Raw genomic sequence first — 23,863 nt, 5'->3', positions numbered from 1 at the left:
TTCTCTCTTGAAATGTCCAGGGAGGGGGAGGGACAGCTTAGTGGTTTGAGCACTGGCCTGCTAAACCCAGGGTTGTGAGTTCAATCCTTGAAGAGAGACACTTAGGGAATCTGGGGCAAAAATCTGTCTGGGGATTGGTCCCTCTTTGAGCAGGGGGTTGGACTAGATGACCTCCTGAGCTTCCTTCCAATCCTAATATTCTATGATTCATTTAAAAATACAGTAGAACCTCAGAGTTATGAACTGACTAGTCAACCATACATCTCATTTGGAACCAGAAGTACACAATCAGGGAGCAGCAGAGACAAAAAAATTAAAAGAAGGCAAATACAGTACACTATCATGTTAAATGTAAACAACTAAAAAAATACAGGGAAAGCAGCATTTTTCTTCTGCATAGTAAAGTTTAAAAGCTGTATGAAGTCAATCTTCAGTTGTAAACTTTGAAAGAACACTCAACATTTTGTTCAGAATTACAACATTTCTGAGTTACGAACAACCTCAATTCCCGAGGTGTTCTACTGGATTCAGGTGACCTTCTTGCAGTCAACCTCCATTCCCGAGGTGTTCTACTGGATTCAGGTGACCTTCTTGCCATCACTTAATTTTATTATAATAATTGAAAAGAGCATAAGCATAGTTTCCAAGCCAGATTTATGTTTCCAAAAGAAAAAAATGCCAACTATTTGTGGGTGCCAGTAAATAAGTGATGTACAAACACCAGGTGGGTCTGGTTAATATTCTGATAACTCTGTAGGTACAGTTTTGACAGTTGTGACTCGTGTTTAGAACTCTCTGTAGTTTTTGTGGTCACTTCAGTTGAAAGGGGTGAATCTCAGAAGATTTGGAAGTTACATTCAGATCTTTATCCAAACTGCTTTGATTTGCTCTGGGTGGCCTAAGATTTTAGATGGTGCTTTTCTTATCCAAACCAGTTCACTCGTCATAGGTTTGTACCAAAGACTGTGGCCTGGTCTACATGCACATTTTGTACTGGTATAATGATGTCAGTTAATGCCAAAATAGTGATATAGGTACAATCCCCAGCGTGCGTTATAGAAGTATGAGCCTGCCTTAACTGGTTTAGCTTACTCCCCTTACCGCACACAAATAAGTTTAACTGTGTCACTAGGGGGATTGTACCTCTTTAACTGCACCCATACAGATAAAGTGGTGCAACTTGTGTGTCTAGCTAAAGCCTTAATCTGGTTTTTTAACATTACACATTCTCATTTCCCAAGCAGACAAAATAGTTGAAGGAAGATGATTCTTTCCCAGGGCTACTACCTGCGTAGGACACTGTAGTGACACCAGATGTTCATTTTACATGATGTCTATTTACACTCCTCTCTACTTAAATACAGTTCAAGCTCCTCTCTGCTATGTTGCCCATCAGCAAAAAAAAAGTTCCCTTGAAGCTAATAATAAATAATATATGGAGATATATCTATCTCGCAGAACTGGAAGGGACCTTGAAAGGTCATTGTGTCTAGTCCCTTGCCTTCACTAGCAGGACCAAGTCCCTGACAGTTTATTTTGGCCCCAGATCTCTAAATGGCCCCCTCAAGGACTGAACTCACAACTCTGGGTTTAACAGGCCAGTGTTCAACCACTGAGTACCCCTCCCCCATCAAGTTATCTATTTATCACTTTCTTTGTTCACTTCATACTACACACAGCAAGCAAACACAGGGGCATCTGAAGTGACTACAGTGCATTGCTCTGCAATTTCACTTTATAGGAGAAAAGTTATTTCCTCTCCCATTTCCTCAGACCCCTGGTGGATATAAAATCCCTTCCACTTAAATTATCTATCTTCCTTTCTTTAAAGAGAAGAAAGCTTGGACACTCAGCCATGCCTGCTGTTCAGCTCTTGCAGATTTATCATTTGTGGCTAGATAAAGAAAAACGACTAAAACTGAAATATTACCAGTGCTGCCAACAAAACAGTGAAAGCTTCTCTGCCCGCCCAGTTTTTTGTATAAAGTCAGGTGTGTAGCTAGCAGCACTGACTAATGATTGTCATCAATCACAGGTTGTGACAGCTCCAGCAAAGAATGTGTTCTCCTAATGGGAGGGTTGATTAAACCAGGAGACACTAGCAAGAGGCGTCTTGAAACCCTGCCTGTAGAAGGCTGCTGAACCTTCCTGCTGCTTCATACTGCCATGGAGCCTGGCAGCCTTTGATGCAGTCATGTGCACTGACCCACTACCTTTGAAGTATAGTGCAGGGCTGTCAAAAGCAGCAGGCTATTATCGCTTCACTTTCAGTCCCTGCATTTTGGGTTCTTCTTGGAGGGATTCTTAACCCTTAAGGAACCAGCTACGCACCTGGGAATCTGGCTAATTTCCAGAGTGTTTTTTTTGTTGGTGACAGGAATTGATGTGCCAAGGAGGAAAAGGTTTTCTGGCTGCTTCAAGGCAGGACTGGGGTGAGACCCTGGGGACAGAGCAAGTGCTGACCCACCTTGCACCTGCTGGGATCCCCTCCAACCTGAGCCCGTGCTCTCAATGTGACCAGCCTTTCCTGGCTGCTGCTTCCTGCCGCCTCTTTCAGCCTAGGAACCGGTCAGGGGAAGTTGGGTTACACAGGATGGTCATGCCTGGAGCACAAGAGTCTTAGATGGGACTGCAGGGGGAAGCAGGAAGACACCCTGAGAGACTAGATCTAATGGTGTTTCTGGCCATGTTGAAACCAAAACAATGGCAGATTTCCCATCAGGTTTCCACCCCACAGAAAATTCAGGAACCCTCGTGACTTGGGGGTTCTTCTCTGAACTGTTCAGGGACTCCAACCCCCACTAACAGGCAGAAACCCTCACAGCCAGTAATCCAAGGATTTGCAGTTTGACAGAGAAGGGAAATCAACAGCTCCACCATACTCACCCAAACTTGCACAGCCTTAGTGAATGGCACTCTTGACTCTTCCTCCCTGCGCCCAAAGTCTCTGACTGTGCCCTGCCATGTTCTCTTATTTATCTTTTTTTCTACCGTGAAAATCACTGTAGTACCCCCAACCTCACCTCCAAATCTATCTTTCCTCATCACCATAAACCAGGCCCAGCCCTGGATCTTCTCATGCTGTGCTATTGTTAGCTTTTCTCTCTGGCATCCTCACGTCTCCTCTCTCCCTCTTCCAGTCCACACAAAATGCAGTCACCAGGATGATCTTTCCTTCTCACTACTCTGGTAATATCCACAGCAGCAGTTAAGCATGGATCATACAGGCAGGCTACACAGGGCACTGAGTATGTAAGGGCACCTCTGGCTCAGCTGTCCTCCCACCCTGCATTGCCTGGGAGTGACACCAGTATGGCTGCAGCCCCTTCATGGGTGCTCACCACCCTGCATCAGTAGTACATGAGAGCTGCGGTACAAGCACAGCTCCAATTCAACTGCCTCTCCTCCACCACAGCTTTTCAGAAGGGGAAGATGTCTCTTTAAGGGCATGCTCCATCCCCAAAGACATACTGTACCCGCAGCCAGGGCTCAGAGCCACTGCACACCCCAGCAGCAGCAGTAGCACCACCATTAGTGACTGTCTTCACTGCCATGATGAGAAAGACATTTCCTAATACGCTGGAAAGCCCACGAGAGCCCAAGTTGAATGCCATATTTCAGCAGTTTGGCATCTGGTGCCAGTGGAAAGCAGGAAAAGGAGGCATAGAAATATTTAAAAAATGAAGTTCAAAATATTTTGATTCTTCAATTAAAAAACACATCAGTTTTGGATTCAGTTAGAAATCTGGGCAAAAGTCTAGGTCACATCTTACTGTATCTGAAATGTTCTGCTAATCCCTAAATGGAAGTCTCATCTGGTACCTAAAATCAGATTGTGGCTTTACTTGGACTTGCCCAGTCAGCTGGCATGTGATGCAAAGAATACTTGCTCCACAGTGTCTCTTTAGAATGCCAGTGACAAAGGGCTGTGTCTGTCCAATGAGTATGTAATACTCTCAGGATTCTAGGTTCGTTATCCCTGATCACGTCACATTAAGATTCTTCCATTTTTGTTTTATATGCATTTGATGTGCCTCTCCAGTTTTTCGTTTGTTGGTTTTTTTGTTTGTTAAAATTAATCAAATAGCTCCATAAAATCATTAATAAAAGAAAAGCAGCCACTCACTATTAGTCTCCTTGGCATTATTTACTGTAACAACATTAGCCTCCATGACAGCACTGAGTATTAATATCCTGAGAAATTCTGCTGGAGTTTGGAAATTATAAGAATGTGGCATATAGATCAGAAACTCCAGAATTCACCATGGTTGCTTCAGCTGACATCACACAAGCAGGGTTTGTTTCATGTGTCTAATGCCATCTTTATTAATCAGGAACAGTTCCTGGAACATGTAATAGCAACTAGCAGTGCTTGAGACCACCTGAAAGGTTGCAATGGTTGCCAGGGCTATGGAAGTGGGATTTGCAATAGGAAATTGCTCAGGGTGATGTGAGGATTTGCAAACGGGGGAAAGAGCCTAACTATAAACAACATGGAGGGGAAGAAGTTTCATTTAATGCTTAGTTAAATAAAGAGCCATTGAACTGAAAACTCTAAGAACCCGGAATTGTACATACAACTGTACCTTTTTTGCTCCCTGTTCCTCTTCAACACCATCTCCTATTACAACATACACGGCTTTCCTCCCAAACCTCTGCATTATCCGTTCAAAACAGCTCTCTTTTCCTGAGCAACCAAAGAGAAGAAGTGTTTGTCATTTAAGAGAACTGGGCAGCTGGGCTGGAATTCAGCTGTGAGGGCTGGGGCAGGGCCTGATTTCATTTGTTTCTTTGCATTTGTAATTTGGTTCTCAAATTAAGACTTAGGCAACATTCTCTGAGATGCCCTCACACAAACTAGCAGCATCTTCTTTACCTACCTAGTGTTGCCAACTCCCTTGTGTTTACCATAAGTCTTGTGATTTTTGGTGTATTTCTTAAAGCCCCTGCTGCTGGACACATGCAATTCTCTGGGTATCTCAGGGTGTGTCTATACAGTGGGGTAACGTGCACTACAGGGGGTATAATTTCTAAAGTGCACTAACAGGTTGTGCAATAATTGGTCTGTATAGACCGTGCTGGTGTGCACTAAAGGTTCCCTAGTGCACATTAATATATCAGTACTATGTTAAAGTGCTGCTTAACACACATTTACAAAACGTATTAGAAACATTAATCTTCACTGCACCATGGGAAGTAAAGAATGATCATCACCTCTTTACATACAGGGAAACAGGGACCCCCAGAGATTAAGGCCAACATTCTCAAACTTTTTTAAATTTTAAAAGTTTTAATTTAATTGATCTGACCACGGTCACACAGTGAGTCACAATGGCAGAGAGAAGATAAGATCTTGGGAGTTCCTGGTTCTTAGTCACATACTCAGAACACTAGACCAGGGGTAGCCAACCTATGGCATGCGTGCCGAAGGCGGCACGTGAGCTGATTTTCAGTGCCACTCACACTGCCTGGATCCTGGCCACCGGGCTGGGGGGCTCTGCATTTTAATTTATTTTTAAATTAAGCTTCTTAAACATTTTAAAAACCTTATTTACTTTACATACAACAATAAATTAGTTATATATTATAGACTTATAGAAAGAGACCTTCTAAAAACGTTAAAATGTATTACTGGCACGGGAAACCTTAAATTAGAGTGAATAAATGAAGACTTGGCATACCACTTCTGAAAGGTTGCCGACCCCTGCACTAGACCATCCTGCTTTCTCTATAATCTCTGCATCTTTACTTCTGGTCACTATAAAAATGAACTCACCAGACTCCTGACCAAGACTTTGGAACAATCGAAGAAGTCTTCCCCCAGAAAATCCATCACAGGTTTTATATTGAGTCTGGTGCATGCAAGGGAGGAGTTTAGTGGGTACAGCATGTATATACTCGTGTAGTGCAAATGTGATCCATGAAATTCATAGTTATGTATCTCAGCGCTGTCCATATGCTTTTGATTTAAAGGAGCTCTCAGTCAGCTGTCACACAACATTAATATAAAAGGCATTTCTTTTGGTGCTCACCAAGTGTTTCAGCCTTGCAAACAATGAGCTTATCTGCCCAACACTGCTGTGAGGTAGGTGAGTATTACTAGCCCCAATTTAATGATGGGAAGCTGAACCACAGAGAGCCTAAGTGACTTCCTCTAGATCATACAGAAATTCTGTGGTAGAGTCAGAAATTAAGCCTGCATCTTTTGTTTCTCAGTCCAATGCCTGAACCAAAAGATCATCGGTCTTCCTTCCTTAGGCCCTGTCTACATTCAAAGATTGTAACCAGATATAGCTGTAAACATGGTCTGTGTTAGCAAACAAGATCGTTAATATCTGCTAGCAATCACAGCACATAACCACGGCTTTTCTATCTTGATCCATGGTTGCTTTTCTATAACTGGTCCAGTTCACTGTCCAGCCCAGCCCTCCAGTGTAAGAAGAACCTTTAGCCATGTTTAGGTAACAGGTTTGATTAGAATTCCTTCCTCTCAGATGCGTGAGATAGGGTGTCCCAGAACATAGGGCCCACAGGCTGCTAATGCTGCTGGGTGCACGTCTCCTACGCACTGTATTGCCCACTGAGACACTATGGGACAGGCTAGAGCTACCTTGATTTGTCTCATGGTGCACTGATACAAACATGGGCAGTTTAGTCTGTTAGATGTGGAGGCACCAACAGGAAGATCATGTGATTGTGTTGTGAATAAGCTGCAAGAACACAATTCAACTGTGCTCGCTGTAAGTGGAGCAGATTCGAGGGCCACAACCTGGTTACAAACAGCCAATTGCACTTTAGATGAGGCCTTAGCTGCATTGCTCTTACCTGTCTTTGTTGCACTGTAGATGTTTTCAATGGGGAAGACTGTGCCCAGTCCATATAGCAGCACTTTAGCAAGCGCTGGTATGAGCTGAGTTGTGGTGACCAACACGTTTACACAGTTAGGCCTAGAAAACAAAGTGGATAGTTGGAATTGCAGTGAGTGAGGCAATCTGTGTCCTTTTCTTCTGTTCGCCTCTGTGGTGGGAGCACAGGGCAGGGTGCAACTGAAGAAAGCTCCGGAGAAGTTGGTGATTATGTGATGGAAGATGACTGACATTTTTTGTACCATCTCTTTATTAATTCATTAGAAATGAAATAATTTAAAACAAACCAGTGACAAAGACGGAGACTTACAGTGCATATCGCAACCAACCACTGAGGTGCTTTAAATGGTGGTAAATCTCCAATGTCATTTACACTGGGTCCCTTGGGTGAACTAAGTCAGGGCTCGTAGTGCTTCGATTTCCTCTTACTGGTCTTCTGCAAATCTGTTTAGTACCTTCTTGGGAATGCTACAAATGGGGTGTCCAGCAGCAAGGCAGAAAAACCAGCTGATTTTCTTTTGTTTAGTCCTTTGTATCAGATTGAGCTCACCCCTACCCCAGATAATACAAATCTGGAAAACATGTGCAGATGGGCCTCCCACAGATTTGGCCAGCAAAATCCTATAAACGTGCCCTGGTTTGTTTGGAGGAAAAGAAGGGAAGCAAAAGAACTCTTGGATCTCATATGGAGGTGATTCCTTAAGCTGTTCTTACCGGGAATGTATCAAATTCAGAGCCTTGAGAGCATGAGTGAGCCAGAGATCAGTCAGAGCTTCCAGTTCTGCTCTTAACTGCAGCCAGGTTTCCCTCTTAGGAGCTCCTATTAAACCTGCAAGCAGGGAAATTAAGCAACATTATTTGTAGCTGCACGGAAAGGGAATGTTTTGCACAGCTTAGTACACAGTTTACCAAAGGGCCTCCTGCTCTCTCCTGGCCATGTCTGAATCCTACCTCTCAAGCTGCTCCTCTTTCATTCCTGGTGGAGACTCCTTCTAATCTTGCTGCTAGGGAGTGTTTCAAGGCTCTGCCCTGAGTCCCCTTCCCTTCTCCCTCTTGAACCTGCTGCTAGCCTTCTTTTTGGACATCGCTTCCAAGTAGATGATGCCCTGAATGCCCCCAATGTTTCTCACTCCTATTCATCCACTTCCCTCATTCCCCCTCCCATTGTGACCCCGTCTCTTCTGCACAAGTCACAGTTGAGGGGCTTTAAGCTGTTACTGGTCTCCTCTTCTTCAACCCACTGAACCTCTAGATGGCTGCTGTGCAAAGTGTTTCACGACGAAGGGCCTGTTGTATGGAGAAACCTTCTCTGAACTACATTAATTGATGTGGTATTTAGCACTGGGACGTTTAGCCAGTATTTTGCTCCACTCTGTCTCTGTAGTTAGCAATTTGCATGGCTCAGTTAGAATACTTTTCTGAAATTTCCCATGGAACTAAGCAATAACGATTGGGGCTACGGGCATTTCCTGAGAATTAACGACCAGTGCGGAGGGGATAGAGGTCTGAGCAGAAGCAGATGACTGTTGGGTCCTGCTGGTCATTAATCCCCCTGAAAATCTGTTCACAAGGTCATTATTCCCAGTATATATGGGAAGGTCATTATTCCCTCTAAATACGTAAAAGGCAAATATTTAAAATACCTTTAGGAATATTATTATTTTTGGTTATATGTTGTTCTGGTTCTAGCTCTGGGACGCTTGTGCAGAAAAAATCCCAGCCCAGCCTAAGAGAGAAACTAGGTTACCTAAATCAGATGCTGTGAGATCAAGGAGGCTAGACCATCCCATTGTCTTGTGTTATCATTTTGATGGGATGTGGGATAGGGAACTGTGACTCTGGAATACTCCTTCCTACCATATACACCAAAGCTCATCTATGCATCCCTTTGTGTGATACTCAAAATATTGGTTTTAGGTTGTATGAAGGGTGTGTGTGTATTTTTATTTATTGTATGTTTGGAGAGGTGATGAACATTATGTTTTCTGCACTAGCTCTCGTGTTAATTTATTGGGTCACATAGCTTTCTTTTGGCAAAGATATGTGGTTTTAATTGTATTTGTTAGGGATCCCAAGGACTTTAGAGATGGGGTACCCTTTAATAAGGTGCACAAATATCAGGGTGAATGAAATGTACATTGAAAAAAAAATTATTAATCTACTGCCAGGTTCATCGCATGGATAGGGAATTAGTGCCTATGCCATTATTACTGGAGTGCTGAATGTGCTAGGCCCTGTACAACAGAGAACAGAAACTGGCCCCTCCTGAAAGACCTTACAATAATTTCATTTAGAGCAGACACAGCACGCTGTGTAAGGCTCTTGAAGCAGGGCTTGGTTTCTCCTCTCATGTACAGGGGAACAGGCATGGGGAACACAGAACTTTACAGAGCCCTCTTAGGAGCAGCAATAATTCATTTCCTGCTAATTAGAGATAGGCCTGAACAACTTCCTCTTGTCTGATCAACTCCTGACCTTGGGAAGGGTGTGTGAAATCTAGATCCAGATTTTGTAGCTTGGTCCACTATCTCTAATGCCTTTCATGGGAACTCAGAGCACTTGGCAAAAGCTAACCAAGCCTCACAACACACCCATGTGAGCTAGGTATCAGCCCCAGTCTGCACATGGGAAAACTCTAGTGTAGACAGGCTGCAACTTACCCACCCTTTCACAATGTGTCAGAGATGGGAATAGGGTAAGGAGCAGTCTTGATTCCCAGTCCCTTGCTCTAAGCATTAGACTGTACTTCCCCCTATAATGAATGAGTTTGCTCCTTGATTTTGGAGTACCTAGGCTATTCTGTCATGCCCACTGTTATTTAAGGACAACACTGCTGAATTCTGCTGAAACACTTGCCTAGCAGTTCAGTTTCCCAAAGATCAAGGTGCCCTAAGTATGCTGCTTGCTACACACCTGCCTTGTAGTGTTTATCCTGCTAAACAGAGAGAGTTTTTTTGAAAGATGAAAGGGGCCGTTCCCTGGCTGGAGACACTCACCTCCTACATTGTTTTTGTAGGTATTGTACATCTCTTTCACCCGACGGTAGCGGAATGCTAATTTCCTCATCCAGTCAACTCCCCCATGAACTCCAGAGCCCAGACACAGATTTGCACCAGCAGTTGAACTGTGAAAGCCATCTGCTGAGAAGTTATATGTGCTGATGGTGGGGAAGCAGGGGAAAGAGGAGGAGGAAGAAACGGGAAAGAGTGTTAGTGCAATTATGTAATACAAGGTTCTTTCCAACAGGGTGTAGAAACAAGTGAAGGGGGTGGGGGAAGAGGGACACCAGATGTTGCTGGAGAGTAATGGAGGCAGCTGGTTAAGCACAGGAGGAGGAGGGATAAATCTCTTCTTGCCCTACCGGTGTTTCTGGTAATACCTATCAATTTGTGGTGTGCTAATTTATTTGTTGGACTAAATCTTCGGTCAACTCCCATTACCACTCCCGCTGAATTTGTGGGTACACCTATTTGCATGCACAACTCTCCCCCAGCCCTTCAACACATACATATACAAGCAAATTAGGCAGACTGACATAGAGGAGCATTTTTTTAATCAAATGCAGGGTATGTACTTGCATGCGCATTTTGCAATTGTGCATCTGACGGTTTTAAACATCTGGCATGATAATGCCAGATCTGTACAATAAAAGGTATGGTTTTCTTGTGCAACTGGATACAACTACTGATCCTGTATGGAAATTAATGGGGTGAAAACCTATTTTCAGGCATAAAGAACTAACAAGACTGCCAAAGGTTTGGAGCCCAGCACTGCTCCCATATCTTCATGTGTCTAGTTTCTACACAACTCTGAAAACAATGAGGAATTTATGGCGCACAAACAGTGAAAATGCCTTCTGATGAAGACATCGTACATGTTGGTTACTACCACCATTCATTGTGAGAGTCTTAGAACTACCTTGAACACAGAGAAAAACAGGACTCTCCTCTACATGAAAATCACAACTGGGCACCGAATCACTATGCATGCCTGGCTTACTGAAACATAGCTGCTAATGCAGCTATCTGTCTGCAGAAATACTCTGATGTAGACCTTTATGATTGTTTGGCATTATATGTTAATACCGGGCTTTGAACCTGTTTTAGAACAAGAAAATAATTAACAGTGGAATGAAAGGGCAGTGGCTGCTTACAACACATGGTCCTAAACATTCTCCACCAAAATCTCTTTAACGCTGCCCAAGCAGAGCCCAGAAGAAGAGAATAAAATGGGTATTGCATACAGGAAAGACGAGAAAGGGCTTGTCTATGCAGGAAGTTAAGTCAAATCAACTAAAGGTGAGAATTTAAAGCACGTTAAACTCCTGTGTGGATGCTCTTATACAGAAGTAAAGTGACATTTTATTTTAATTTAGCTTAATTCACTTCCCAACATTATTTTGGTTTAATTTCCCTAAGCATATGAGAAGTATGTGAAAAGCAGCAGAGACCTTTTGGGCTGGGGCTTGTTGCAGGATGAAAAGAGATGCTGTTAGCAGATTGCTTTCCCATATACTCTCATAACAGGCGAGGATTATTTGCACTAATTTACTTAAGGTAAAATCCAGTTTATCATTTGTATATGTCTGCACTCATACTTGGATTTGCTATGCAGTAGAGCCTGCTTATAGGCTAATAAAACAGCCTGAAAGTGTCCCATTCTTTCAATGCTTTGCAAAGCATAAACTATGCTCCCAAATGACGAGACCTCCTCTCCAGGGCCAGATTAATTCAGGCTTTAGGAGCTGCAGCCCAGGGCTCTAGGCTAAGGTGGGGTCCTGCAGGCCAGATGCGGCCTGCTGCTTCTTTTCATCCAGCCCACGGCAAGTCTCTACGCCGTGGGCCGGACACTGGTCCCTGAGCCTCGACGCCCCCCCAGGGCTGGCACCTCAAGTGCCAGCTCGCTCAAGTGCCCCTGCAACCCCTAAGCAAGGGCATTCAGGGAATCTCTGCCCCCGCCCCCACTGCCACAGCTCCCATTGGCCAGGTACCGCGGCCAATGGGAGCTGCAGGGCAGCGCCTGTGGGCATGGGCAGCATGCACCGCACAGAGCTGCCTGGTCCCGCTGCCTAGGGGCCGGACATGTTGACCACCTTGGGGAGCAGAGCAGTGTGGAGTCAGGGCAGGCAGGGATCCTGCCTTAGCCCTGCTGCACTGCCAACCAGGTAAGCGCCTCCTGGCTGAAGCCTGCACCCCACACCCCCTCCTGCACCCCAACCTCCTGTCTCATCCTTGAGCCCCCTCCTGTACCCAAACTCCTGCCCAGAGCCCGCACCCCAAACCTCCTGCTGCACCCCAGCTGCGTATCCCATCCCTGGCCTCATACCAGAGCCCATCCCCCCCAGTTGGAGCTGCATCCCCTCCCACATCCCAATCCCCTGTTACAGCCCTGAACCCACTCCCCGACTCCAAATCCCCAGGGGTCCCACAAAATCTAATAGCCCCGGGCCCACAGGAGAGTTAATCCAGCCCTGCTCCTCTAAGTGAAGCTTTTCTGTGTGGGAAGAACTGCTTTCCCTATGAGGCTTCCATAGTACTCTGTACTGTGTAGCTACATCCATTCATCATATAAACAACCCATTGGAAAACAGCTTAGTGTAAGCATAGGTCCTGGTTGCCAGGGCTGCCCGGGGAGGGGGGGGGCAAGTGGGAAATTTGTCCCGGGCCCCACAGGGGCCCCCGCGTGCCCTGGCCCAGCAGCTATCCAGGTCTTCAGCCGCCATTTCAGCGGCAGGGGGCCCTTCAGTGCTGCCGAAGACGCGGAGCTACTGAAGGGCCCCCCGCCACCAAAATGTCCCGCGAGCCCTGGCCCAGCGGCGGTCCAGGTCTTCAGTGGCATTTCGGCGGTGGGGGGCCCTTCAGTGCTGCTGAAGACAGGGAGCGACTGAAGGGCCCCCCGCTGCTGAAATGCCGCCGAAGACCTCGATCGCCGCCGTGTGAGTACAAGCGCCGCAGCTCCCCCGCTTTGCCCCAGGCCCCCTGAATCCTCTGGGCAGTCCTGCTGGTTGCCATACAATGTAGGCGAACAACTGCACATCCAATTTGTACACACAATTACTGTGAAAGTACATGCACACTTGGCAAATGCATATGCAAACACTTTGGAAATGCACATGCAAATGTATTGTGTGCATGATTACCTGATTTACATACACAAAGTATTGGTGTATGCAAATTTGGAGTAATATTTTCACGACAAAGCCAATTTTTACTGGTCTACCTGCCATTCACAATGTAAGATTGCTGGACACTAAAAATCACTCCTTTAAATCAAAGAGGACATTTTATTGTGACACTGAGTTCCGGCTGTACCATTCTGTGCTTTATGATAGGTGACTGATAAGCCTAAATTGCAGGATTGTTTCACTGCGGAATATGTCTAACATCTTCATGAGTTTTTGGTAGCAGTGATCAAAGGTACCACTTTTTTGGGAATAATATTCAGTGCAGCATGAAAGAGTCCAAAATGCAGGACTACATTTTCAAAGTACTGCACGGTTCTTAGCCATGAAGCTCATGCCAGGCGTAATCAATGCTATGACCACGGAGTTGTCAACATATCTCACATAAAGAAATGTCACAAGGAAAATAAGTGGCCTGGGATGTCTAGCATTGAGGCAATTAATTCTCAAATTATACAGAAAGCAGAGTAGGGTGATGTGTTAATAGTACAGTTACCACAGTAACCTTGAGATCTTACAATAAATAACAATCCTGTAACTAGGAGTCAATTCCAGTGGAAAATATGATAATTACATTGTAACTAATAATCATACGATTTCCTTGTAATACCACAGAATATGAGGATACATATAGGACCTTCAGCTGCAAAAGTGGGAACTCTCCCATTAGTTTGGGCAAAGCTCCTGGGAATTCTGGGCCTGAGTTTCATACAGTCCAGACACAGCACTGCACAAGTCTAAGGCTCAAGTATAGTTTTCAAATGATTTGGTCCAATCCATGTTGGCTGGTCAAACTGTATTTGAAACTGATGTAGCTGAGTTGAGTTGAACCCATTTTCAAATTTGTTTTCCAATATGGTTTAAAGTTTAGTATGGACAGGGCGTGAGAGTAAGGCCTGGGCATATTAGTGTGAGAAAGAGGAGTTTTGTGCTCCCATGCATTGATGAATGCAAGGAGTATGGAAGGGGAAAACAGCAAGATCGAGAATGTTATTTATATTATACCATTGCTCATCCTCAAGCCATTTCCAAGGAATTGTGGACTGTTTGAGCTGGAAGTTCCAGTCTAGAGATTACCTACCTTAGATCTTGTCCATTGTCATCTGATGATACGTCATCTATGTGTATTTGGTCACAATCCTGCAAAGCATAAACAAACATACACAACTAAACCCAAATGAATCAGGAAATGATATTGTCTTGGAATAACAAATCTGAAGGAAGAATTTTATCATAGAAGAATCATAGAATCATAGGACTGGAAGGGACCTCAAGAGGTCATCTAGTCCAGTTCCTGCACTCATGGCAGGACTTAGTATCATGAAATGAAAAACACATTAAGGACAGATATTAAGGTAAAATCAGGTCCCCCATGTATTGTTAATACTCCCAACAAATTCCAGTCAATTAATTAGATTACAAGCCAATTTCAGAGGCTGCTTGACCAAAACATGAGTAGAATTACTGTGCATAAGCAAGAATTGTCTGAGATCACAATAGTTCTTGAATTGCACATTAAGGTGAAAGTGCTTCCTCTTCATACAGAAATGTGTAAAGCCCATGCAAAGGAACTTGTTTCTCTTAACCAGTAAAACACAGAAACAGTAGTAGTTTACATGCATTGTGTGGTATCAGAATCAGCAGCCTTCCCCATTAAAGAGCATTACTGTACCAATACAAACATTCAGCCTTAATTTAATGGAAAGAAGAAAACCCCTTTTTTTAGGTCTTTCCATATAAATTTCCTGTCTGAGATGTGTCTTGCTCCTATAGTGTTTCCCCAGTGCTTGCTGGGGCTTTACCCTCTCCTGCCCATTCAGCAGGAGAAGGGACCCTGTCATACCCCCATTCCACGAACAGAGTTAAGAAATAATGCACATAAGTAATAAGGAAATCAACACACAGCAAATTTAAACTGAACAGATTATGCACTTGGAGCATGAAATATGTACTCTAGATCGTATCATGTAAATTCTTCATTGTTTGAGTGGTGAAGGCTTTACCTCAAAATCTCAAGAAATGTTATTTCTACGGTTTCTTTCTCTGACTTGACATTGTGATTAAAAGGGGGATGGGAAGAAAGTCAGGAAGCCTTTTTCTCTCTCTCTTCTTTGACTCTTGCAGGGAGGGGACAATGTATGTTGCAAAGGCCCTTGGAAGTCAGCAGATATTGTTCTGTATTTTTAGTTGATCTTTAAATGAATTACAGACGTGGACGGGGACTCTAAGCAAAACCCATGACACTTAATGTGGGTTTATCTGCTTCACTAGTCATTCTTTGTTATCTACACTGTGAAGCTTTACACAGCCAAGGATTTTCTATGTAAATCCACCCCTTCCACCAACAAACAAAAAATCTTGTGGCTAGATTTCCAAAGGGAGGACATCACAGACGTTCCCTCAGAAATGCATGTGAGACAGTTCTGTTCACAAATCCTACATTTCTGCAGATTGGGTAAAAATTTCAAAATCACTTAAGTGACTGAGGCTATTTTGAAAGTAGAATTTAGGCTCCTAAGTCCCATTTTCAAAAGTGATTACATCGCTCAGGTGCTTTTGAAAATTCTACCCATCATCCCTATCTAGGAGGGCAGAGTTTCCTGAGCTGCAAATGTACTTGAGGGTTGTAATGCGATGGAAGTACATATAATTTTGTGCACACACTTTCCTTTGAAAATGCAGCCCTAAAATTTCAAGAACCATCATGTCAGAGATGTATTAATGGTGCTTCCCTTATCGTATAATGCTGGATCCCTTATTATACAATTCCTGACTTTTGCTGAGTAGGGGTTTCTAAAGTATCTAATACAATCGGTTCCCATCTCCTCCGTTCCTTGCTTTATAATTGAGGGCAGTATTTTAAGTGAGTGCCGACTCTACAAATGAGAGCTGAGAAAATAAATTAATAACAGATCTCTGCTGGCACACGCCCCCCTTCTAAAATTAAAAAAACATTCCCAACAGTGGTTGTGAGCTGTGAAAGCTATGCTGGAATAATATTGTCACAGCCCACTCAGCTTCAGTTGCATTGTGCTGTGCATTATGTAAGGGGAAAGGTATTTGTGGGGGATCTGCTTTTCTCATTTACGAATGAATTGTTCTGTACACTGAAGTGTGACAACAGTAGCTATCACATTTCTGACTTAATAAAATACCATGACACTTGGTGAGACGCTACCTCATAGTCCACCAGCCGACCCGATCATGTTACTGGGTAAAACACTGAGAAGCTGAACAAGGCAAGAATGTAGACTGTGTTTTACTACTTGGTTACCAGACTAATTTTTCATTCTCATAGAATTTACTTGAGACCTTAGTGAGAGGGAAAGTAGGACAAGAATATCTGGGCAGCTGAACAGAAGATCCAGATTGTTTGAATGAAAGTCAGCAATGAGGACATTTCCAAACCTTAGTTTTCACATCTGTTGGCTTTTATAAAATGATACTCTGGGATCTCATAGAGCTACATGATTAGTGTGGTGCATACAGGCTATACCTGATCAGGAAATATAAGGCCTCAACTACCATACTGAGCCCCTGAGACTCAAAATTTTCTAAAGTTCTGAAATGTTTGGACCATTCTTTTATTTACTTCTGCATCCAGGTGGGGCCTGATGCAGAGAAGCTAAAATAACAGGAAACAGCCTGTGCTCATGATACATCCAAATTTTATAAAAGGCTCAAGAGGTTTGGAGGAGGATCCAGACTTATTTTCTTAACCAAAATAAACCAGAACTCTGAGCATCTTGAGGGTGCACATGCCCTTACAATTGACATCATTTTGTGCCCCTTAGTGTTTTCTCAGTAAGTACTATAAATATGCGGTTCTCTCAGGTAAAACAGCCAGTGACCTCTCATGTATGTGTAGACCAGTGTTTCTCAAACTGGGGTTGCCGCTTGTGCAGGGAAAGCCCCTGGCGGGCTGGGCCAGTTTGTTTACCTGCCCTGTCCACAGGTCCAGCCGATCACAGCTCGCACTGGCCACCGTTTGCTGCTCCAGGCCAATGGGGGCTGCTGGAAGCAGCGCAGGCCAAGGGACATACTGGCCGTTGCTTCCAGCAGCTCCTATTAGCTGGCAGTGGTGGACCACGGCCAGTGGGAGCCGCAATCGGCCAGACCTGCGGATGGGGCAGGTAAACAAACCGGCCCGGCCCGCCAGCAGCTTTCCCTGCACAAGCGACAACCTCAGTTTGAGAAACACTGGTGTAGACTACAACAGGTGATATTTAGGATATCTTTGGTTAAACAAACAGCTATCCTTCACTGTAGCAACAGGGCTACTGAACAACACTCAGAATTCTTAGCCCCCAGGGATTGCTCCAAAAGGTAGGTGTAGTAAGAGGAGGCCCTAAGATATAAACCTTGGTATCAGAGGCCTGGTATGAGGCCTAAGGCCTGAACTAACATAATGGTCAAGACTTTGCTAACATAAAGCAAAGTTAAGCTGTGAGCCAGAGGCAGGCCCTGCTCACAGAAGCTGGCAAGGAAAGGGCTGATGCTGCAAGAAGATACGTACCTAAAAGGTACTGGACACCAGATATCAGAACATTCACATACTTGCACATTCCACACAGATAACAAGGAACAGGCTGACCCATCCCAATGATAGGGCCAAAAGGGTAATATGATGGATAGAGTTGTTTTGTTCCAACCAACATGTACAAGGTGAGAGGCGTCACTTTACTGCGTAGAGGGGTTGTACCTTGCTACGTGGAGGGGTTGCACCTTAATACGTCAGGAGTGATGTGTAACTTGTTTGTACCTGTGTATAAGAATACCGCCCTGGGGCGGTGTCTTTGTGCAGCCGAGGGGGCAGTGGAAAGTCCCGCCACTGACTGAGCTGAGTCCATTGTCAGGGAGCACATATGTACTGGCTAGCTGCACCTTAGCAGCACCTTGGACTACGTTTGCCGGGGAGCTGGAGACTGTGTTTCTCTTCGACAATAAACCTGGCCAACGTGCCTTCGTACCTTATTAGACTCTGTGGTCATTGGGGGTTCTCTTCGGGTCTGCTGTGTCAGCTATCTTCGAAGAGCTGGGACAGCACACAGAGGGAACACACGCACGCAGCCGAGTGATATCAACATTGAACAGAGCAGAGCACCACATCGGTAGCATCTGACGACAGTAGGTTTAACACTGTACTAATCTCTCTGACACTTGCATGTTTTTCTGTTTTGCTTGTCTAGACTGCCCACCAAACACATGTGTAAGAGAGAGATGCAAATCTTTCTAGAGATGCATAGGGAGCCAGCAGGGTCTAGTGAAATAAGCATGGAACTTGAAGCCGAAGACACTCGAGTTCTAATTCTGCTCCTGCCTTGTTATATTGCCTTGAACAAGTTATTTATCTTCTCTGCTCTTCCATCTAATAAAATGGAGAATGGATAATACTTGCCTCTCAGTGGGGGTGTGAGAATTAGTTCATGTGTTTGTAGTGTTCTGAAGAGGTAAAATGCTATATGACAGTGTTTCTCAAACTGGGGTCTCCACTTGTGTAGGGAAAGCCCCTGATGGGACAGGACGGTTTGTTTACCTGCCTTGTTCACAGGTCCGGCCAACTGCGGCTCCCACTGGCCGTGGTTCGCTGCTCTGGGCCAATGGGGGCTGCTGGAAGCGGCACGGACCGAGGGACATACTGGCTGCCGCTTCCAGCAGCTCCCATTGCCTGCAGTGGCTAACCGCGACCAGTGGGAGCCGCAATTGGCCGGACCTGCGGATGGGGCAGGTAAACAAACCGGCCCGGCTCATCAGGGGCTTTCCCTACAGAAGCGGCAATCCCAGCTTGAGAACACTGCTGTAAAGAGCTGCATACTGTATCCAGTTGGTGCAGCTATTAAATCAGGCTCTAGAAACAGCTATTGGCAGAGCCTTTGAGTAACTTCCCTCTCCAAGGGGATGGAGTTCTGGGATTTTTGTCTTTGCGATCCTCTTGATGGGTCAATGCTTTTGATCCACTGCCACTGTCACATGCTCAGCTCAGCCAGCAAAGTCCAAGTTCCACAGGCAAAATGCTAAGAATTCAGCTCCTCCACAGTAAAACAGTGGAAGTTCGGTGGCTCCAGACCACTTAAACTCTTGAGCTGTTTGCAGCTAATAAAAAAAATGGATGAATTATTTTTGCAGTAATATCTCCCTCAAAGGCCCTCTTGGCTTTGTTCATTTTTTATGTGAGAGCATTAAAAAAAAAATTAGACTGGTTAGTATTTCCTTAGACAAGTTGGCAGCACATCCCCTAAGAGGACAACACTGCCGTTCCCTCCAGCTTTGTCAAAATGTTTAACTTAGAATGTCACACAATTGCGTATCAGCCAAGCAGTTATTCTCGTCTATGAGCAGGCTAGCTTTGGTGTGAGCAGAAGGCATCCTCCCCCAGACATCTGATTCAAACTATGAATTAAGGGTTTAGGACGCCGCATCCTAATCTGGTTGCAGATGATCTACACAAGTGCTAATTGGGCTGTGGAAAGTTTTCAGCCTCACTGCAATGCTTCACAAATGTTTTTCTCTCATCATGCATCCTCTGGGAGTGCTTTAACAGGTGCAACACTATCACCTACAGCCAGCACCCTCAGCTTCCACTGCAGTCCTGAAAACTACAGCTTATAGCATAAACAGTTCCCATCTATTAAATGGGGATAAAGCTCTTCCTGTGAGTGCCATGTCTACTTAGATTATAAACTCTTCAGGGCAGGGAAGTGTTTGTACAGTGTCTAACACAAACAGGTCTTGATCTCACTTGGAGCCGCTGGGCGCTACTGTAGCACAAAATACACAATAAATAGCAGGGGGTGTCTTATCCTCTTCCTGCTGCTTTAACCCTCAAATTGCCAGCTTGTCTTTGCTGTCATTTTATTTACTTTTAAATAAACCTCACTTCACAGTCTTTTCTTGGTAAGGTAACCAATGAATTGGGACCTTATCAAGCATGGACACAAATATATCAACTGCCTGCCATTTAAAAGAGTCATTTTATGCTGTCACAGATATTAGTTGCCACAAAGAGCCAGTGTTCTAATAAAATTTAAATTAATCTTCTATTGTGCCTTGTTAGTGGTTGTTAGTGCATCGACATCAGTGAAAACCTGCTGATAATGGAAATAAGTATGCAAACGACGGACACACCCAATTCTAGTTCCAGGAGTGCCGTGTGTGAATTATAAAGTGGTTACTTATACAGCAGGGGTTGGCAACCTTTCAGAAGTGGTGTGCCGAGTCTTCATTTATTCACTCTAATTTAAGGTTTAGTGTCCCAGTCATACATTTTAATGTTTTTAGAAGATCTCTTTCTATAAGTCAATAATATATAACTAAACTATTGTTGTATGTAAAGTAAATAAGGTATTTAAAATGTTTAAGAAACTTCATTTAAAATTAAATTAAAATGCAGAGCCCCCGGACCGGTGACCAGGACCTAGGCAGTGTGAGTGCCACTAAAAATCAGCTCGCATGCCACCTTCGGCACACGTGCCATAGGTTGCCTGCCCCTGTTATACAGCATGCTGCTTTAGACAGCCCTTGGAATCACAGGATTTCGCAGTCTAATTCAAACAATCTAAGCTTGGTCTTTGGGCATTTCTTTTAAAGTGATCACCATCCTGGAAGAATGCCATAATTGAAATGCAAAATTATATCTTGGGGCAAAATATCCTTTCTAATGCCTTGGGTTAGAGACAAGCATTCCATACACAGTGTACCGGTACTGAGCTGTAACTGAATAAAACAAAAACATGCAAACAAAGACCTTCATTTGAGGGAAGCTCATAAAATGGATGTTACCAGCGTCTAACTCACTAGCTCCTTTTCCTCCTGGCAGGCTGGATTAATGCAGGGGCTTTAGGGGCTGCAGCCCAGGGCCTCAGGCTAAGGGGGGCCCCACAGGCCGATGAGTCAGTATTTTCATCCGGCTTGTGGCAAGTCTCCATGCCCCAGGCCGGATACCGGTCCCCAAGCCTCGGTGCCCCCGCCCCGGGGCTGGAGCCACAAGCACTGGCTCACCGATGTGCTCCTGCAGCCCCATGGCAAGGGGCATTCAGGGAATCCCTGCGTGCTGCCCCCGCCCTCAGTGCCGGCTCTGCAGCTCCTATTGGCCAGGTACTGTGGCCAATGGGAGCTGTGCAAGCGGCGCCTGTGGGCACAGGCAGCGTGCAACTTGCAGATCAGCCTGGCCCCTCTGCCTTGGGGCCAGACATGCCGGCCACTTCAGGGAGCAGAGCAGCGCGGAGCCAAGGTAGGCAGGGATCCTGACCAGGAGCCATGCGAGGTAAGTGCCTCCTGGCTGGAGCCTATGCCCCGCACACCCTCCTGCATCCCAACCCCCTACCCCAGCCCAAATCCCCCTGCTGCACCCAAACTCCATCCCAGACCCCGCACTCCAACCCCCTGCCCCAGCCCTGAACCCACTCCAAACCCCCAGGGGCCCCACAAAATCTAATAGCCCTGGGCCCACAGGAGAGTTAATCCGGCCCTGCTCCTGGGAAACCACTAGTAAACTAGTAAAAAGGCCTTGTATAGATCAATCAGAAACCTCTTGAAGTCACATGGGGTAACTCTAATGACAAACTGGCATCCACCCACTGGGCAGAGGCCTGGTTTGCTGCTACTGCTGATCTCCTGTTCAGCTGCAGATGATAGAACCTTCAGAGCTTGGAGCACTCCAGCCTCCATGTCTGAATGTGTGAGAATAGACTCAACTGCTATAGCGGCATATAATGTGTGCAATTGTTTGGAAGGTGAGCACAGCAGCAGCATTTGGAGGCTCAGCACTCAGCCTGAACTGCTAGTTCAATATAATGCTAGGCAGGAAGGTTGTAGATGGAGGGGACCTTCGTGCAAGGGGATAATGGGAGACAAGGAATGTACCCAGCATCAAAAAAGCCTGGAGCGGCTATTACAGGTATATTCACCAATAGCTGGTAACCACTGTTCTAACAAACTCACCTTGCCAGGAAAGAGGATGGGGTGAGTGTATACAGCACACTATTCTGAATTCTCTCTCTGTGATCTGATAATATCTGTGGTTCCAGTACAACATCCGTATGCAAGTCCTGCAGCTGACTGAAAATAGGGCAGTCAGAAGCTTTGCTGTGCCATTGCCTTCCTGGAAATAAATAGATGCTCTTTGTGGACATTGTACTACCACTAATGTTTTAAACTCCCTCAGTTTCTTCATTTGCCTTAGGCCTGGCTCAAATAAATGGTTACTTTCAGTTCCTCTGGCCTTTTTCAGCTGTGCAGAAATGAAGGCAGCTGTGCTTCAAATGACTGGCCTGAACACAAGTTCTCTTGCTCTGGGGTTTAACAGTATCAGACATCACATTCACCTCCCTGCAGTTTTCTTGTTCCTAATACAAGCTTCTCTTCTGCATATGCTTGAAAGCAGGGCAGCTCCACAGGCAATTTCAGCATTGTACCACAGTCTGGATTTAGCTTACTGAGCCCTGCTAAGGTCACCATTATGCCACTTGATGGTGCTGCTGTATACTGTAATCTCAGTAGATCTAAAACTGAGTAAGTCTCTATGCTTGTTTTTCTGCTTGTCTCTTTTTTTTAAATAGAATATTGTTCATTGTATCTCTTTCAAGCCCAACAGTTGGTGCCCATACAATTCTCAGCTATCACTCTGCAAATACTCTGGCCTGAAAGTCATTAATTTATCACATAAGATGCAGAAGCAGCATGGCTAGTGAATAAAGATAGCTGAAATTTGTGTGTTGCTTTCTTGAGGGGGGACGGGAGTAGGGCAAGGCAAACGTTTTTGTGGAAAGTTTTAATTTCTTCTGAACATTTCAGTTTTTCAGTGAAAAGTCTAATGCTCCCTCTTTCCCCCCCAAAACTGAGGATGTTTTCATTTAGACAACTGGAAAAATTCTGCAAAAAAGTTATGGGAAGAAAATACAATTTCATGGAAAACATCTACTGCTTTCCAACCAGCTGTACTACAGATATTTGTTGACAACAATCTTCAAAGTTGTCTGATAAGCCTGTCTCTCACCTCAAATCCTCTTTGGGTAATTAAGGTTAGTTGGGGGTAACTGTTCTCAGAACTGGGTTCTGAAGAATTCATGTCCTGCAGTCAGACCTTCTCTGCTGAAGGCTCTTGTACTGCTATTCACTCCCACTGACAGGTCCATCAAATCCATGATACAGGACCCATTTATTCAGTTTTTTATTTTGTTGTTCTTGTGTGTTACATTTCTGAAATAAAGCAGTCAGACTGACAAGTGCTATAGAAATCAGTAAAATCATTTTTTTTTCACCAGTACACTTATATCCCATACTCACACAACTTTGCTATGGATGTGCCAAACTGGCTCAGATAACATAAAATTACCCCACAAGCCCAAGAATCAAGCTGAAGGTTTTTAACAGCACAGGTTTGCTGCTCCAGTGGGCTTGGACTGTTTGGAGAGGGAAGCAGCTGGAGTCTTTGTGAATTTCTTCATACCAAATCGGACCTTTTTGAGGTTTATGCATCAGCATGTATAGTGACAAAAAGAACCACAGAATCCTTCCCTCTTTGTGAATTTAACCTGGAACCAGCAGGTTGTGACTAATGTGGACAAACTTAACGGTGACAGAACAGTACTCCAGGGAATGGTTTTACTTAGGCCTGGTCTACACTGAAAAATTATATTGACATAGCTATATCAATCAGGGGCGGGAAAAAACACACACTCCTGACCACGGTAGCTATGTCACTATAAGCCCCCGTGTAGACACAACTATGTTGATGGGAGTGGAGTTCTGTCAACACAATTAACTTCTTTCAGGGAGCTGGTGTTCCTACACCCTTCTGTTGGTGTAGGCTGCGTCT

General features: G+C 44.7%; 1 protein-coding gene across 8 annotated transcripts in view; it reads right to left on the bottom strand.

Moving 5' to 3' along the window:
- The window catches only part of EYA2 (EYA transcriptional coactivator and phosphatase 2), a 155,366-nt gene that overhangs the window by 4,352 nt on the left and 127,151 nt on the right, over positions 1-23,863 (bottom strand). For all 8 annotated transcript variants that reach the window (XM_050917375.1, XM_050917378.1, XM_050917372.1 and 5 more), the window contains 5 exons: positions 14,129-14,187; positions 9,863-10,023; positions 7,581-7,695; positions 6,826-6,947; positions 4,587-4,687 (listed from right to left, as the gene is read on the bottom strand). In XM_050917375.1, coding sequence (XP_050773332.1) covers positions 4,587-4,687; positions 6,826-6,947; positions 7,581-7,695; positions 9,863-10,023; positions 14,129-14,187 — 558 coding nt within the window. The remainder of the gene's footprint in view (positions 1-4,586; positions 4,688-6,825; positions 6,948-7,580; positions 7,696-9,862; positions 10,024-14,128; positions 14,188-23,863) is intronic.

The sequence above is a fragment of the Gopherus flavomarginatus genome, chromosome 11 (genome assembly GCF_025201925.1).
Source record: "Gopherus flavomarginatus isolate rGopFla2 chromosome 11, rGopFla2.mat.asm, whole genome shotgun sequence".
NCBI lineage: Eukaryota > Metazoa > Chordata > Testudines > Testudinidae > Gopherus > Gopherus flavomarginatus.
Note: the sequence above shows the minus strand (reverse complement) of the source record. Positions and strands in the feature narration are given on the sequence as shown.